Source organism: Bombus impatiens, unplaced genomic scaffold (assembly GCF_000188095.3).
Source record: "Bombus impatiens unplaced genomic scaffold, BIMP_2.2 scf_0151, whole genome shotgun sequence".
NCBI lineage: Eukaryota > Metazoa > Arthropoda > Insecta > Hymenoptera > Apidae > Bombus > Bombus impatiens.
The window spans coordinates 1,380,770-1,398,224 of NT_176570.1; the positions used below are offsets into that span (position 1 = coordinate 1,380,770).

A 17,455-nucleotide genomic window follows, 5' to 3' on the forward strand; every position below is an offset into this window, starting at 1 on the left:
TGATCTTTCGTATCATGTGTCTAATAACATTGTGTAGTATCATTCACTTTATTTCTAACTTCAGTTTATAGATGGAAATTGAAAAAAGAAATGTCGATAAATATTTTGCAATAAATAGAAAAATGGTATTTTCTACCAACAGTATGTTCTCGATTATCTTCGTTATAAATTTTCTTAATACTCGATACATTCAATTTATAGAAACTCTCGTCTTCTTCGTCTTTAGCGTTGCCACCCGCGTGTATACTTTCTAAAACTAGTTTCTTTATGTCCTATAGAAAATATTTTACTGCAAAATTTATACAAAAGCTACGAATATTAACGCTTCAAAGTTTACCCTAATCGCAGCATTCTTAGTTACGTAAGGATTAATTTAACATATGCATCAATTTTAACTAGCGACACGGAATTTAAATCTTGGCGAAATACAATTTCTGCGCTCTAGTAGAATCCTCTGTTTTCCCTGTATAGCGATACGTCCGAACATTTTATAAACACGTCATTTACACGCCTCCTCGAACAACCCTCGCAAGAACTGCGCGGCTCGGCACAGATAAAACAGTTTTGCGTAAAGTAAAGAAAATTCCGTGTATGATCTTTGTGCTTGAAAAAGCGTCGTCTTAAAGGGAAATTGACCTTTACCGCGTCCCCAATAGGATATCGCAGAATTTCAAAGGGACAGAATGGTAAAAGGCGGAGCGGACAAATTAGATCGAGCAGACGGCTGTACGTGTGTTCACGTGTGTCTGTGTGTGTGTGTGTGTGTCACGTGCTGCACACTTTGATATTGGCTCGACGACATTTCCCTCGCACTTTTAGGTATTTATCGCCTGACCTGAAAACTGAACGAGCGAAACCCTACCTGCTCTAAGCACTACACATCATTTGCTCAGGAATGACTAACATTTCGTAACCGTAAATCCCTTTATCTGCGCTTTATTACCATTTTACTGTTGGAATTTTCTCGAACGATCCTCGTAACCTTCTGATCCGAGCGTGGACGGCCTCTAAGAAGTTTTACCGGCTAAAATCTGTTGCGAACACCGCGCAAATCGGTGTATTAGCTACAAGGGGATGGAATTCGCGTGACAAAGGTGTATTATGAATTCTCGTTTGATCTAATAACGGTGGCTGTCGTGTAATTTATCTTATCGTTGTGTGTTTTTTCTCGCTTAAGCGCTATGTATTTCATTCGTTTTCTTTTTTGTATTTCTTTTTAGGGTTCTTTTTTGCAGCAATATACAATGCCGTGTGTTTTTATTTGAGGATATAAAAGATTATTATTACGAGAACGTGGCACTTCAAAAACGCACAGGGTTGAGATAAAATTTACGAGAGTATACGATTCTCTGCCTTTTGTTGGATAAAATGAACTTGGATAAAAAATTTCTTCCTTCTTATGATTTATAAAAATATTTCTGGGATATTTCTAATGTTAGTTTAGAATAGTTTAATGGCGTCTATCGTTGTTCGAAAATTCGTAATGTATGGGCTATTAATAAAAATGTGGGCGGTTTTAATCCTGAAATACTACAATAGGATAACGCTGTATCCATCGCTCGGTTTCTTTTCGCTAATTCCATGAAATTTTATAACTCTTGAAGTAACTTAGTAGCTCTGAATTTGTTTGAAGTGGTCGTTAATAACATAATAAGATTATGTTGCTTCGTCATCTAAATTTTATTTTTATATATTTCTATGGTTCGAGTATTCGCTTCCGTGGTCTAGTGCTGCATTAAAAAAGGAAAAGGAATTAATTTAAGCTTTAAACTTTTTGTTAATAAAATTCATGAAAATAAAATGAATTACTCGTATTATTCTGATCGAAAATTGATGGGGAAATTGGCGAAAGATATGATGGAACAACTAGAAAATTGGCTAGAATTTATATGTTTGAATTGCTTTGCATGAAAATTCTATTATTCGTATTGCAAACAATTTATGGCAGTTGGTATTTGCTACGTTAAAAAGTTCAACACATAACGTTGGAAAACGTGTATTATATATATTGTTCATATATCGTTTGGAATAATTAAGTGGAAATCTGTTTGAAAATTTCTATCTCAAGACCAGTGTGACAAACGTTCGTGTCTCTCCTTTTTGGCTGTCTTTCGTTTTAATTCCATCCATTATTCAAAATATTATTTGAAGTATATTTCTATTTATAATTTCATTTGGCTCTACTTAGAAAGCACTTAAAATAGATTTACAACCGCCGGCTATTTGTTATGTTAATATTTAGAATTTATACGACCCAGTTTTTAGGTTACATCCTTTAACAAAATTGATGTGTTTCAAGTAGCGTTATATATACCGTTTCCTTTCCGAATTCCTCCATAGATAAACAGTATTCTAAATATGAACATACTTGAAAAATATATATGAAACGCCGCGACGCTCTGATTAAATTATATAAAAATGAACTATTTTCAAACTGTGTTATTTCTTTTTGAAAAACGAAAGATACGTTGCAAACGATTTTCTGCTTCGCATACTCTTCGTGTCGAATAGTCTTTTACACTTTAAAATTGTGCACAGTGATGCATAATGTTAGAATACTAATTAAATAACGCTGTTCGTATAATACATCGGAACGTTGTCATAAATAGTGACTATGGAAGTTTCATAATGAAGGACATAAAATGATGTACAAGTCAATGATACCTAACTTACAATTAGTATCGAATGAAACGTTCTGTGTCGCTTTGTACCGCTTTAAGTTATCTTTAAACGATACTTTGGAGAACATTTCCGGACTATTCGAGAATTTTTACATTATTCTTTTCTGCGAAAACAATTTTAGTCATTTAGCGACCACAACGATCGTCTTCATAAATTGAAAAGTATTTTTTCTTAAACTAACTATCTTTTAAATTCGTCGTACGATTTATCACCTTATTTATATCATGTAAAAAATTGACGAAAAATAGAGTGGAACAGCTGAGGCACTGAAAAGTTAAGTTTATGAAAAATTCGTATTTTCGAACGCTTGATACAAGCGTATTATAGCAACTCCATTAGTTACCTTCTCGAGACACGTCCTACACACGTACAAAAGACAGCGCACGATTATTGAACATATTTTTCTCTCTTGTTGCCGTAGGGTTTCTTTGTGACAGAAAGTTATATTTAAGTGGCTTCTATACACGTGCACGTAATGAGGAAGAGGTTCGTTAGAACCAACAAAGAACAGACAGCCAATGATACACACACTCTCGGTTAACGCGTGCGAGCCTTGAAAATAACGTCAATCCGAAACGGCATCTTCTTTGTCTCTTACAACAGTGAAAATCAGAATACAAATTTAGTTACGCGGATTCGTTCCAAATAGAATTGCTCAAGCATTCGCTATTATTGAAATTTAAAATGTAATTCTAGCGTGTAAATGGAACTCTCAGGAGCCAAATTGGTCAATTCCATCTTTCGTTAATTTCAATTTTCTGTTAAAAAAAGAATAAGAAAGATTACTTCCACGAGTTAATTTATTACAAGAAGATGTCAATAAATAATAGCAAATTACAAGGTAAACTTAAAAAATAGTGTTTGCAACATCATCTTTCTCTTCTTTTTTATTTATAAACTTGTTCGAATAATAAGCTCGAATAATATGATAATAGCCAGAATTTCTTTGAGCAATTGCGTTTGGAAATTATAGAATACACGTTATATTTGTATAAACAAATTAGAGGATAAACAATTTATATAATAAATCGCCAATCTCTTTCATTTTTGATTCACGCAGTAAGTATATTCAATCGTCAGACGCCAGACATCAATCGGTCATCAACTAAGATCTCGTTTCGGTAAATAAAATTTTATTATAGCGTCAATTTTAACCATTTTTCTAGAAAGAAAATTGTGAGTATTGCCAGAACCTGGATAAATATATGTGTAAAATACTAATGTAGAAAAGTATATAGATTCGTAGTAGGAAAATCTGAAAAGAACTAAAATCAACGTCTCTTAACTTTTACACTCTGCATGCGTTCATCGAAGGATACGATTTTAATACATTTATTCTCAAATTTATTCTAAAGTTTTCAAATTTATTCCAACGTAAAAAGTATGAAAAAAGAACAGACGAAAATTAAAGAATTGTCTTAAAGCTAAAACTAGCGGGAAGGTAACGACAACGATAAATGAAACGCAATGAAATAGTAAGATAAACGAGCAGTTAAAAATTAAAGAATTCTTTTCTCCGTTTCAAGCTAAAACTACTCAAGAATGAACGATCAATTGCGCAGCGCGATGATTAATATCATCTATCCTCTTGAACAAATCTAACTCGACCAGCCGTTTTACCAAATTATTTAAACATCTTTGGTCTGGAATTCTGTATGCAAATCAGCGTTTGTTGCACAGCTTCCTGGAATACTGTGTGCATCACGCTGACGATAATGTAATGTTTATTTAACTGTGCGAGCGTTGCGATTGCTGATCGTTCGTATTCCCCGCGTTTTCCACGGAAATAGAATTCACGCGGCTTAGAAAACTATACGAGAACGAGTTGGAAATGTCGTTGAAGAGAATTACGGTGGTTCTTGGGTCCCATTGGTTCGTCAGTACAGTGGAAATCGCGTTAAGTTCGCACCGGCAATTGTACATATTTCGTTTATTTCTGAGAGGCTTTGATGTCGAGCCGGTCGTTCGAGCTAAGATATATTTGTTCTTCGCCTCTCAGCTTCGTCGTTAGCCTGTCGCCGGTGAATCGGTCGAATTATGTTGGCTTTGTAACCTAGTTCTCCTTCATGCTTCTCACCAATTGTTTTGTTCCCTCTTTAATCTCCTACTACCATTTTAATTTATCGAACCGGCGATAAATGAAATTTCGTCGGACTCGTTTCGCTATGTTCTCGGGATTTCTGTTGGACTTGGGCAAATTATTTGTACAGCGGGACACGTTAAAACGAACGAATGGTACAGCGAATATGTTTTGACGATAATATTAGGATGCTAGAAATATCACAGGTTCGTCCTTTTTATTTATTTCGAATTATTTGTAATTTCTGTGAGCCTTTTTAAAATCTTTTTACTTTTTGAGAAAAATTGTGAAACTTTGTGGCAAGGTAGGCTTTGTAAGAGAAAATTGTAAAATTCGTTTGAAGCTTTCATTCTAGTCTTTTTGGTATTAATTATATTTGAATTGTTAATTATAATGGCTCTTTAAATAGCTTACTTCTATAATTTCGAGATACATAAAAATTGAATAGGCTATAGTTCCATACATTCACAGACCTGTTGTTTAAAAAGGATTCTCAATTTTTGTTCATTTTGTTATTAAATATGATAAATTACGGTTGAACCTTTAATTCTAGTCTTTTAGTATTAATTACATTTGAATTGTTAATTATAATAGCTCTTTAACTAACTTACGTCTTCTATAATTTCGAGATGTATGTAAAATTTAATAGTTCCTATAGTTCCATATACTCGCACACCTTTTTTCTTTTTTTATTATTAGATATGAATAACCGAAACGCATTTCTTGAAATGGTTTTGCAAAGACGTGTGGTATATTAAAATCTGAGATTAGTTTTGCCGGCGAGCAATGTATATTTATCATTGGAATTAATGTTTGCATTCAGATAAACGAAGATAATAGAATTGTAGAAGAGCCAGTCGCAAAGTGACATTACTCTTCGCAGTGTTGTTTGAATAATTGGAATCTTGGCGTTCGATTCTCCTTCTTTCGTGATTATATAAATATCCGATTAATAGTGACCCATTATACGTTTTTCCATCTTTGTATATATTCAAGGAGGTGGATTGAAAATCACCTGCTTTGATAGTTATTGCTTCGTCGATAGATTAAATCAGAAAGCAACGAGGTAAATACGTAGCCTGGAAAAGTATTTCGAGAGATAAAAAGCACGATATGTAACCCGATCGATAACTGACCACGCTGTTTACCCAATCCTCTTTTAGAATTCTATACAACGAGCTTCAGAATTAAAAACTATCTTCGAAAACGTTATACATTCATCGGGATATTTGCAATCAATACTTTCAATCGGATTCCTGTCGAATGTTGGCGAAAGTACTCGCGATATTGTACAAATCGTTTCGTTTTTAATTTTGTTTCGTCGAATTTTTCTCGTTGGAGAAGCAATATGAATGATAAAGATCTTTGATTTGGGAAAACTGTGGCTGGTGTTAAAGTTCGATTGAAAAGTCTGTAAAGACAGCAGGATAATGAGATAACAATTATTGTATTTATTTAGGCTATTTAGCTTTCAATTTTTCTAATCTCTATTGCAATCGGTTGTTCACAAATATGATTGAGGACTCTGACTCTTTTTTCAAATTTGGAAACTACGTGATAGGTAAAAAAAAACGATAGAATAAAATCTTTAGTTACATTGAGACACATTATTTGATGTGTTCGTTAAAGTTTGCTAGTTCAGAACAAATTTTGACACGTTTGCTGTTATGTTTTTCTTGGAAAAATCCACTTGTCCACTAAGCTTCTCAACGGGACTTATATATACTTGCAATAAGTATAATTAAAATTCAAAATTAGACTGGTATATCGATTGGAAGATGACTAAAATATTTTACAAAATGCATCATATTTTGTAATAAAATCCTAAGATCTAAGATCTGATAATTCCAGTAACAATCTGAAGAAAATTATGTTCCTGAAACTATGTCGAAAATTGTAATAAGCGGTGAAATCATATAAATCATAGTATATCGAAGATAATTTATGGAATCGCAATAGAATAGAATAATCTATAGCGTGTAAACCACGATCGTGATATATTATTAAAATCTTCTCGTATTATTTTAATTAAACCAACCTACCAACCCACAAAATGACAATAAATTAATTCAATGCAATACAATTTCCATAATTTTGTGATATGACCCGAAATTTATTTGAAATATTTGCTTTCGCTATTCAATTGGATTTTTGTACCTTTTTTGTATACCACGAACTGTACGAATAAAATGGCTCGAAAGAAGAAGATATCTTCAAAGGTACAAAACGTGAAGAGGACAGCAGGAGGTTAAATAAGCCGTTAAAAAACATTGTAAAACAACAACGAGAGATAGAATATACCCAGTGGAAATAAAGTTACCTTTCTTTAAGAATTAAAAAATTAGTACTCAATTTCAGATGATTGAGAGTCCGTAGCTTGCTGCGTAACTTCTTTTGAAATTTAATTTATAATTCACGATGGATTTGTACATGTAATATTCCTAAATTACAACGATGTAACAATATGTTACACGAACATACCGCGTATATCTGAATAAAATATAATAAACTGTTTTAACGCTACACTCGAATTTCTAAGGAATAATTAACTAATCTGTATGCATATTTTGATTGCAGTGCAAGGACTGAACACACCTGGGAGCGATTGAAAAGCACGTCCCAAGACCCCTCCAACTAAAATCACTCGCCTAACCTTTCCCCTGCCCACCTTATCCTGCCTCTTATCCTTCCCCTCTCCCTGTAAATCTCAAGAAGAGCTTTCGTTCGGATCACAGGACCTGTGACTTCATTATGGACAGTATGGATTCGAAACCCGTTTTGAACGATGACCCCTCGGTCACTCTGACCATCCGCCTGATTATGCAGGGCAAGGTAAGACCACACGATACAGTCCATTTACTATGCCGTTTATTAATTAACCTTATCGCCTTGGTTCATTAAACTCGTGACTTTTCGAGGTCCGCTCGTTATCTCGTTGAGATTGAGCGGTGAATAATCTGCGTTTACGTATTTCCTGAATATTCTCTACGCCAAAGAAAACGTCTATCGTATTATGATCAGTGGAATATTGAACTTTTCGCGGTTTTCTTTTTGGAAAAGCAAAGGCAATTCCTAAGAACGTGAAATTTTGAAAAATTTATTTTATTTTGAGTTTAGGGAATTGGAAGCAATCGTCGATCGGTTAGCTGTTTTTCACGAGTATACTGGTCGTGAAGAAGTAGCGATATTTTGTGTTACTACGAGCCCTGTCAGCAATTAAATTAAAAAATAAAACAGTCTGTTTGTTACAACTTGATTCTACGTTATAACAGCCACGCGTACTCTGTGTTTGACGAGTATACTCGCTTACCTTTTGCGACACATTTTAGGTGCACGTTTTTCAAAGAGGTCGCAACAGCTAACCGTTTAAGCCATATGTTTTTAACGATTTAGATTGTAGCGAGTTAAATAGAATTGTCAAGTGGAATTTTTGTAAATTGCGTAGTTTAGCGAAGTCGTTTCTTGGAAGGGAAATAAACTTGGAAAAGCGTATAAGTTCACAAAACTGATCATTGAAAAGGAAGCGCGGGACTTCGCTCGAAGGATGAAAAAATTACGCTCGTCCTAAATTTCGTTTACCGATGAAATTACCAGCAGCAACAATCGCTAGGTTCTTTCGTTATTTTCGCTTATCATTTCATAGCAACGTACACTTTAATCGACGGTTCTAGAAAACATCCCGTTAATTCGTTTGATGAATGCGCACACCGTCCATGTAACGCCTACAAGACATTAAACTCATCGTTAACAATTGACAGTTACCCTAGTTTTTTGACAGCATCCTGCTATATATACATATATATAGTTATGTAACTATCATTTTCTCCTATCAGTTACGGCTCACAGTGAAAGACGATGAAAAAAAGTAGGACAACGAGAAAATAATGAAGCGAATTTTCGGAGCGCGTTGTTGGCTCAGTCGTGGAATAAATAAATTTTCGTTAGCAAATAATCGAATAGTCGATAATTTTCTGCTTCGAACTTTCTAATTCAAAGGTTGCGATACTTCGAAGAGAAAAGAAAATTATCTCTTAATTAACTTCATCGTATCTTTTATACAACCGATGATACACAATTCGATATGCAGTTTTTGACTTCGAAGCTTCTTTACTTTTATGCAGATAAAAGAAATCGTTTAATTGCCACGCTTGTGTAATCGTACGTAACGTAACGTACGATTATCTGTGAGAATTCATCTGACATCGGAGACAAGTTGCAAAGATAAATCAGAGCAAGATGTTGCACAATGTTGCACAGAAATACACATTTGTCACTCTGCTCTTCGTTTACACAGCGAAGCTCACATCGATGTTATATATAATTACAATACTTCGGTGGTTCAGAAATATCGATACAAATGGTACCGGTATTATTAGCCTATTCTGAACATATTTGCTGGGCTTTTGAACCGAAGTTCATAGCAAACGCTTGACCGGTTGGATATTCTAAAGATTTGAAATTCCTTTGGTAAATGGACGCATAAAGTAAATAATGTTGCGTAATTATCGATTGCTGTTCTTAAATTTCTAGAGTCATACGATTAATTCTTTAAATGAGAATATTTTCTGCGATATCTCTCATATCATTTTTTAATTAATTAGACAATTAGTGCGGAACGAAGTACTGCAGTAAATTTGTAACATTAAAAGCCACAAAATTCTCCTCTGGACCTAGTGCGTATTAATTAATACGCATCGAAAATTATAAATCTGTTGGAAATAAACATTCATCGAAATATTCCATTGCTAAACTACGGGTTTTTATGTATTCAGGGGAAGTTTAAAATACACGAAATGCGAAAATATGCAAAATATTCAAGATAGAGTATTCCTTATAATATCTAGTGGACGAAAGGAACCTGTTTTTAAATTACACTTCTTACACTCTGTCGATAGAAATCTAAATTTGCATAGATATTCTCATTCTACTCGTACACATTTATTACTTTCTAATTTCTCTGTGCTTCTAAAAATATTCTTATCTCTCTGACGATAGTCCGCTCTGTTAGAAACTCGGTTCGCTCGGTATACGTCCAAAGAAACCCAAAGGCCATCCTTGCCCCCAAAGTGTCCTGATGTAGATGCAGCTCCGAAAACAGCTTCCTCGATGCTCAGTTTTGCAACACAGACGGACCAACGGATAGTCCGTGTTCAAATATCGTCGAAACGATTTAGATATCAAACGACGTTGTACACAGCGTGGCAGTAAGAAACTGTTGCTGGAATATATTTCATTGTTGAGATATAACTCTCGATGGCCGCGTCTCTTGCTAGGATTCCAACACAAATCAAGAGCGTGAGCAATGTCTGTATCGCATGCTTGCATGCTCGGCACGGTGGATTTCTGTAGATCGTGTGTAGAATTCCGGAAACCGTACCGAAAGATCGTCATTAACGTTCTCCGGTTCGCAGTCTGCGATCCTACGAGATATTCCACTGCCGCCCCCCTAAGAATATTTCCAAGATGGAATTCAAGCCTAGCTTTCTATCAATGTAACGATATTTAAACGATGGAAATTTCCCTTTGAGGATTTTATTTTGGAAATTGGAACTTAAGGCTAAGGTTCGAATAAATATCTTAGCTTACAAAATTGGTGAATTTACGCGGGGATTTTAAGTCGGAAATTGAAATGTAAGAGCAGGTTTGGATAAGTATTTCAGCATTCAGAATATGGGAATTTACGTGAGGGTTTTAGTTTGCATATTGGAGTTTAAGAACAGATTTGGAGAAATATTCTAGCGTTCAGAAAGTGGGCAATTTACCGAGGGTTTTAGTTAGAGAAATTGGAATCTAAGACTAGGTTTGAATAAATATTTCATTATTTATAGTATCAGACTTTACTGGGAGTTTTTTCTTTTTCTATTTTAGCTGGAACTTAAGAACAGGTTTAGACAAATATTTTAGCATTTTCACGATATGAAGATTTACTTACTAACATTCTATCTTGGAAATTGGAATAATCAGCTTGCATATGAAAGATACGTACGAAAACAATTTTTAAACAAAAGGGTTGATCTCAAAACAATTTGAATTAAGAGATCGCCCATATAGACGATTGTTATTATCAAAGAACATTTTCAGGATAATAAACAGCCACTATACTGCCGTATACGTATAAATACCAAGAAATAAAACAAAGAGAACGATCTAGAAATTGTCAAGAGAAGAAGAAGCCAAAAACCGCGTTAACAATAATATGAAAAAGCTTCCTCAAAATAATAAAACGATGATGACGAAATAAGCATAGAATAATCGTATACCTAAAAGAAAAACAACGATCCGGAAACTGGTCGAAGAGGGTTTAAAGAGATGCGTGGAAAGCGATATTGGTTGTGCCGACATTGGCTAACAAGGATCTCGAGACACGACTTCCGGGTGTAGGAAAAGCAAGGTGCGAACGTGAGGAAAGAAGAGGCGGCGGAACGTGTCTCATAAATACGCGACGATAACTGTCAAAAGGAAACAGTGTAATAGGCGAATCGACGAACGACGACTGTCCGGATTTACAGCCGGTGACGCGAGCCAAGACGATACTATCCTCGTTGCCCCGGGGCTTCGACAATTACGATTTTTTTTATTTTCGTGTCCGGCACTGGGAAGGCCGGTATTTTCGTCGGACTTGGATTACCGTCCGAAAATAACGAGCACCGCGTGCACACAGACATCTCACCGACCGTTTGTAATTGGCCTCTCACCGTAACTTACGATGGATCATTCGTTTAACCCTTTAACACTTTGACTGTCACAGTGGCAATCGATGACCTCCGTTTTATTCAATTTTTTATGACGATCGAAGTCAGATAAATTTCACGAGCCATGGAAAATGTTGAACAATGCGAATGACTTAGATAACGCGGCTAGAGAAAAATACAGTATGTAGATATAATATAATATTTTGCAATAACAATAGCGTTATGGCGTAGTGCGCTAAGGATTGTAATGTAAGCGGATTTACGCGACTGATGGAATCTTAACTGGAATAATGAATTTCTTTAAGCAGTCGCATATGAAAATGAGAGGATATAATAATTTCAGAGGGCAAATAATGCAATAGAAATTTTCCAGTTCTCGCCATTACTTTATTTTTTGTTAGCGTAATACCGAAGTAGATTTGGTTTATAAGAACCGAATGGCCAGATAAGTAGATACGGTCGTCGATCGTCAGACATCGATTAAATTTCGATTCGTCAGAAGGACTTCGTTGTATTGTATTGCAGCGGCAATTTTGTAAAAAGTAAAATTTTGTAAAATGTAAAAAGTATGAAAGCGGTTGGAAGTTAAAGAATTCGAAAGATGGATCAATAGAGTCATATTAGAAGCTAAATTGTACTTTATAAAATTGGCAACAACTATAATGTTTTAATCCTAAGAAGAAGGTATTTTACAATTTACAATTACTCGTCGTATAAAAAGGATATTTACACTGTGAACATGTACGATAATTTTATAATGTGAATTATAGTTAAATAGTAATTTCTGTTAATTCTAATATCGTGCATTTCTCTAAATTTTTAGTCTTTCAATTATATGCACATATTCCTGACTGTTCGATAATATCGAAATGCAGGAACCTCTCAGAGGACAAATTGAAGACTCGGTAAAATGAAAAGCAAAGAAAACCATCTTATAAATACCATTTTTTAATATATCTTGATAATATTCGTTTGTGTAATAATATTCATTCGTTCACGAAAGTAACTCATTTGTTTTTGAGAATTTATCGTTGACATTAATCGCGTGTTTATCTGATGAAATTGAAGAATTGATAAGAAAACGAAATTAGCCAGTTTAGATTCTAAGAGGCTTGCACAGCACTGACATAACTTCAACGAAAAACCATGAAACATAACTAACTAGTTTGTGAGGCGAGAAATGTGTAATTGAAATAACTGCAACTAATGTGAATTTTATTAGCCGTTGATTTTGAATGAAATTTATCACGTGTTAAGGAAAAAAGAAAGAAAAATCAACGTGCGAATATACACTATAAATCATACAGGCTATGATACACGAAATGGTATAATTAGTAAAATAATTGGTAAAATGGGATAGGTATAATTAAAGTGCATATGAAGAATAAATTTTACGAGCCGATGATTTTGAATAGAATTTATTGTCGGTGAAAGGAAAGGAGAGAAAAATCGATGTGTAAATATAGAGTTCTCCAAATTCCACGGTTGATGTTGGGTTCACGAGGCTGGACCGGAAACAGAGCAGTGAGAGGTATTCCGGTCGATTTGCTTTTTTCGCCGTAGCTGCCGCCCGGTCGCGGCTATCCATGACCCGAGTCAATAATAAATCGGTTAGCGCGTGTGCCAAGACTCTCTCCGTGTCACCATTTTATTTTACTTTGTTTTCGACACGGATTCGCTTTTTCAATCCGGCCAACGAATCTTCCTCTTTTTCTAAGATTGAAAATAAAACGAAGCCTACATCTTCTTCGAAATACATTTATTAATAGAGAAACGTCAAATACAGAAAGAAACTAAAAAAACTAACGAAATGTATACAGTGTAAAAATAAGATGGAAGTTCGAAATGCAGCTTGAAATTCAAATTTCTTTTCGCTGAATTTTACACATGATACTACAGTGAATTGTTTCTTGGACGCAATCTTCGATCTCTAAATATTTACTGAAATTTCCATTCTTTCGAAGAAAATCGATTCCAAGATGTTGCGATCGAAAATGTTCAATGAAAAATATAAAATATCAACATTTTGAAGAGAACAAATCCAACGATGCACAATTTGTAAATTTAACGCTAGAAGATTTAATCAAATTTTCAATCCTCCAAAAGAATCAGTTTATTTTTTTTTCTTTCTTTTTTTAGTAGAAAAAGAGACAATTTAGCGATGCATAAATTGCAACTTGCTCGTCTAAAACTCGAAAGCTTCGGTAAGATCTCTATACCTTCAACAGAGCAGAAAATCAACGACGCACAGTTTGCAAATTTAACCTCAGGAAACATAATAAAATTTCCATCCTCTCGAAACAATCGATTTAACAACGCGCCATTTCGAACTTTCTAACTTTAAAACTCTAAAGCTTCGACGATATCTCCGCGCATTCGACAGAACAGAAAATCAACAATGCACAATTTGCAAATTTGACGCTAGGAAATCGAATGAAATTTTCATTCTTTCGAAAGAATCGCTTTAACAGTGTACAATTCGCGATTTTCAACTGCAATCATCATACAGACTTCATCACAGACGAAATTTCATTCATCAGAGAGAGAGAGCGAGTAGCGTTCGTTGGAAACTCCAAAGCTCCGAAATCGTAGCCGGTTCCTGTCCGCTCGAGAGCCAACGATAGAACTCAAAATTGCTCTTCCCTTTCCTGGTTTATCCATTTGTTCTCTTGGTGGTTTCGCCGGCAATAAAACCGGCCCACGCCGCGTGTAAACGCGAATCCTTTCGTTGCGTTCTTCGCTCGTGTTCCGGTAGATAATATCGCAACTCTAAAGGGGTGGCGCGTATCGACTGTAGAGGGTTGAACGCACGAGAGTAACTCGTTTATTTGAAACCGTTTCCGTGGTTGGAGATAGAAGTTTGATACAACTACGAGGAAAATAAGGAATTTGTATGAAAGAAGTCGAAATGAAAGCTGCGGTTGAACTTCGTTTATATGGACGATCCACTTTGTTATTCGACGTGTTAATTACATAAATTTATACATGTATATAATATACAGGGTGGTTGGTAACTGGTGGTACAAGCGGAAAGGGGGTGATTCTATAGAAGGTGAAGGATTCTATAGGGGGTGAAAATATAGAATAAAAAAATTTTTTTTTTAATTTTTCCATCGAGACAACGATCTACAGTGAGATTCGCACCTGGCGAAAATTCAAAGTCGATTTTCTCGAAAACAAAGCCTCAAACGAAAAATTTTTATTCTATATTTTCGATTTCTTTTTTCACGTAGAATCACCCCCTTTCCGCTTGTACCACCAGTTACCAACCACCCTATATATCTCTTATAGTTCGATATGTAAATACTGTATTTTTCAAATAGCAAAAAAGATGTTGAAAAATAAGGAAAAATATTGGGTATTCATTTATGATTTATTACATTACATTATTTTGTTAAATTCATTGTACGAATATATCGATGTACAGTGAACGTTTTATTTTAACACGTTGTGAAGTCGACGCACGTATCGATATTATTCTTCTTTGACGTTTCTCTACAATCTAACACGCGTAGGAATTTTTTAATTAAACCGAACAGATTTCTTTCCATTTTTGTAGTCGCGTAAAGTAAGAATTGTAAAAATATTCCCGTATTGAACTTGTTAAAATTCATTGTGATATCGAACGTGTTAATTACATAAATTATATGTTCATCTTCTAATAGTCAAACGTATAGTGAAATTTCTGTTACCAAAAATTATCATTTATGAATCGATTTAACGAAATAACAATACAGCAATTCATAATTAAAAAGTGGATGTGAAAGAAAACGCGTTGGATGGCATCAGAGGGCAACGTGGATCATGCAATTCGTCGCGAATCTGACTGGCTGCCAAGAATTTGAACTTCCTTCCCTTCGCCGATCCGGCAACCTTCCATTTCTATTTTTTCGCCGATGAATAAATCACACAATGCATCGTTAAGCCACCTATTCCGCAATCGATAACTTCGCGCGTACGATCGATAATAAAATTTACAATGGATATATAAAAGTATAGTAGCCTTAGAATGAGAATGTTGGCTCTATAAATCTACGGAAAATTAATTATATAGAATAATTATGGATTTTAATTGCATGGAATATTATGCGCTATATGTACTGAAATATACGAAAAAATATTATTTGGAAAAAAGATAGTATATCACTGTGCTTATAGATACTTTGATTTTTGCAAACATTATAAAATTGCAGGATCTAAATAGAAGAAGGAATAATGGTAACATTTTTCGAACTTATTTTTTTAAGAATCTAATAATATAAAGTGATTAAAGGAGAAAGAATTAGATATGGAGTTGTACGTATAACACAACATATGCTAATAAGTATTAAGTGTCATTTTGCTATGAATAAATTCATTGAAGTATGTAACTTGTTTTTTGAGAATTGGATGGATTATATGTATTTTTTAGAATTGATATATTTATGAAATCAAATTAAGAAATTGGGGATCGCGATACTTATAGGAGAATAAAATAAAAATTGAAAAATTATTGTAAATTTGACACATTCCTCGTCGAGTAAAACTTTTCCGTACAAATATTCGAATACGATAGACTCTCCAAGCTCGAACACAATCGATTCCAGCATTAAGTTCTCGTCTCATATTTGAAGTGATGTAAATTGAACTGATCCGTTGAAACGTTCAAAATTTGCTCAATACAGGAAATTTCGAAGGATCATATAAAAATAGCAAAAAGAAAAGACAAGTATAATAATCATTATATATCAATATTACAATGGTACATACGTATAAAAATATTTTATAATATCAAATAATTAATAATTTTCACACGATCGGCTAGTCGAGGGTTGCGATTTATTATCGACATCGCTACTTGACGTTTCTTTGCAGAAATACATTTATCTATCTTTTCGTACTTTTCTAAGATGTTCCATTGCGTTATCGGTAAACTGGTTAATACTACTGTTGACAATTGCGATGTTCTCAATGACTTTTCTACAAGGCTGTGTGTTTTAGCGGACAGACAAGACGACCACGTGACGGCTGTATGACGACAAGTGACTCTTTGTCTCCTTGTACCGAGAGTTTTCATTGGAGTTTAGAAAGAGAATTTTCCTTGACATCTTTGTTCCAACATCGAGTTTAGGAGCTGAATTTTCCTTGACATTTTTATTTATTCAAACTTCGAGTTTCCCTTCCAGTTTAAAAAAGCTACATTTTCCTTGATATTTTTATTTAAGCTTCCAGTTCTCGTTCGAGTTTAAACGTTGAATTTTCCTTGACATTTTTGTTGGAACATCGAACCGTTGAAAGTTTCAACGTCCACCGTACCACACTTTCGTATTTCATTTCGATTGGGAAAAACGAAGATAACATCGGAGAAGGTATTCAGCCGATTTTACGATCTATTACGATCCCATTACCGCACCGAGGTTCACCTGTTCACAGTCTAGCGAACGCGCGTCTTGTTCGTGCACTTCGAAGTCCGATCCCGCCGTCGTCTACATCCGTAATTAATAGTCACACGAGCTGTGGTCGCGGCACTGGCAATTAATGTCCGCCGTCTTAGCAATTAATCGTACTCGGTAGACGTCGAACGAGCCGCCTGGCTCTGTTAGAACATCTTTTTGCGACGCGCATTGTGTTACTATCTGCTTGCATCAAGAAACTGGCATCGAGACGCTTCGAAACCGTTGCATCCCCGATGAGCCTATATAGTAACTGCAATAGTATGTACTTTTGAGTCTGTAGTGGATTTCTGTGCTAACGTGGTGTTAAATCTGTGACGGGAGTGTAGCGATTTTGGAATTGTTTTCGAAATTAAATTGGTGGCTGAAGTAGCCTCTCTATTATTGGGATAGACCAAGTTGGATCCGTGACGAAGGTAACGAAAAGTATTTTCAGGATCGTTTAGCATCGTAATCGATAGAGGAATGCGGATATTTATGATCGTGATTTCATATATTTACGGGTATAATTAAATAAATGGAAGCTGGAAGCTAAATATTACAACGTGTACGGTGCTATGGACATTTTG

General features: G+C 34.9%; 1 protein-coding gene across 6 annotated transcripts in view; it reads left to right on the plus strand.

Moving 5' to 3' along the window:
- LOC100743853 (poly(rC)-binding protein 2) overlaps positions 1 to 17,455 on the plus strand; it is a 171,795-nt gene that overhangs the window by 92,402 nt on the left and 61,938 nt on the right. For all 6 annotated transcript variants that reach the window (XM_033319348.1, XM_033319349.1, XM_024365824.2 and 3 more), the window contains one exon: positions 7,340 to 7,594. In XM_033319348.1, coding sequence (XP_033175239.1) covers positions 7,514 to 7,594 — 81 coding nt within the window. In that variant the 5' untranslated portion in view covers positions 7,340 to 7,513. The remainder of the gene's footprint in view (positions 1 to 7,339; positions 7,595 to 17,455) is intronic.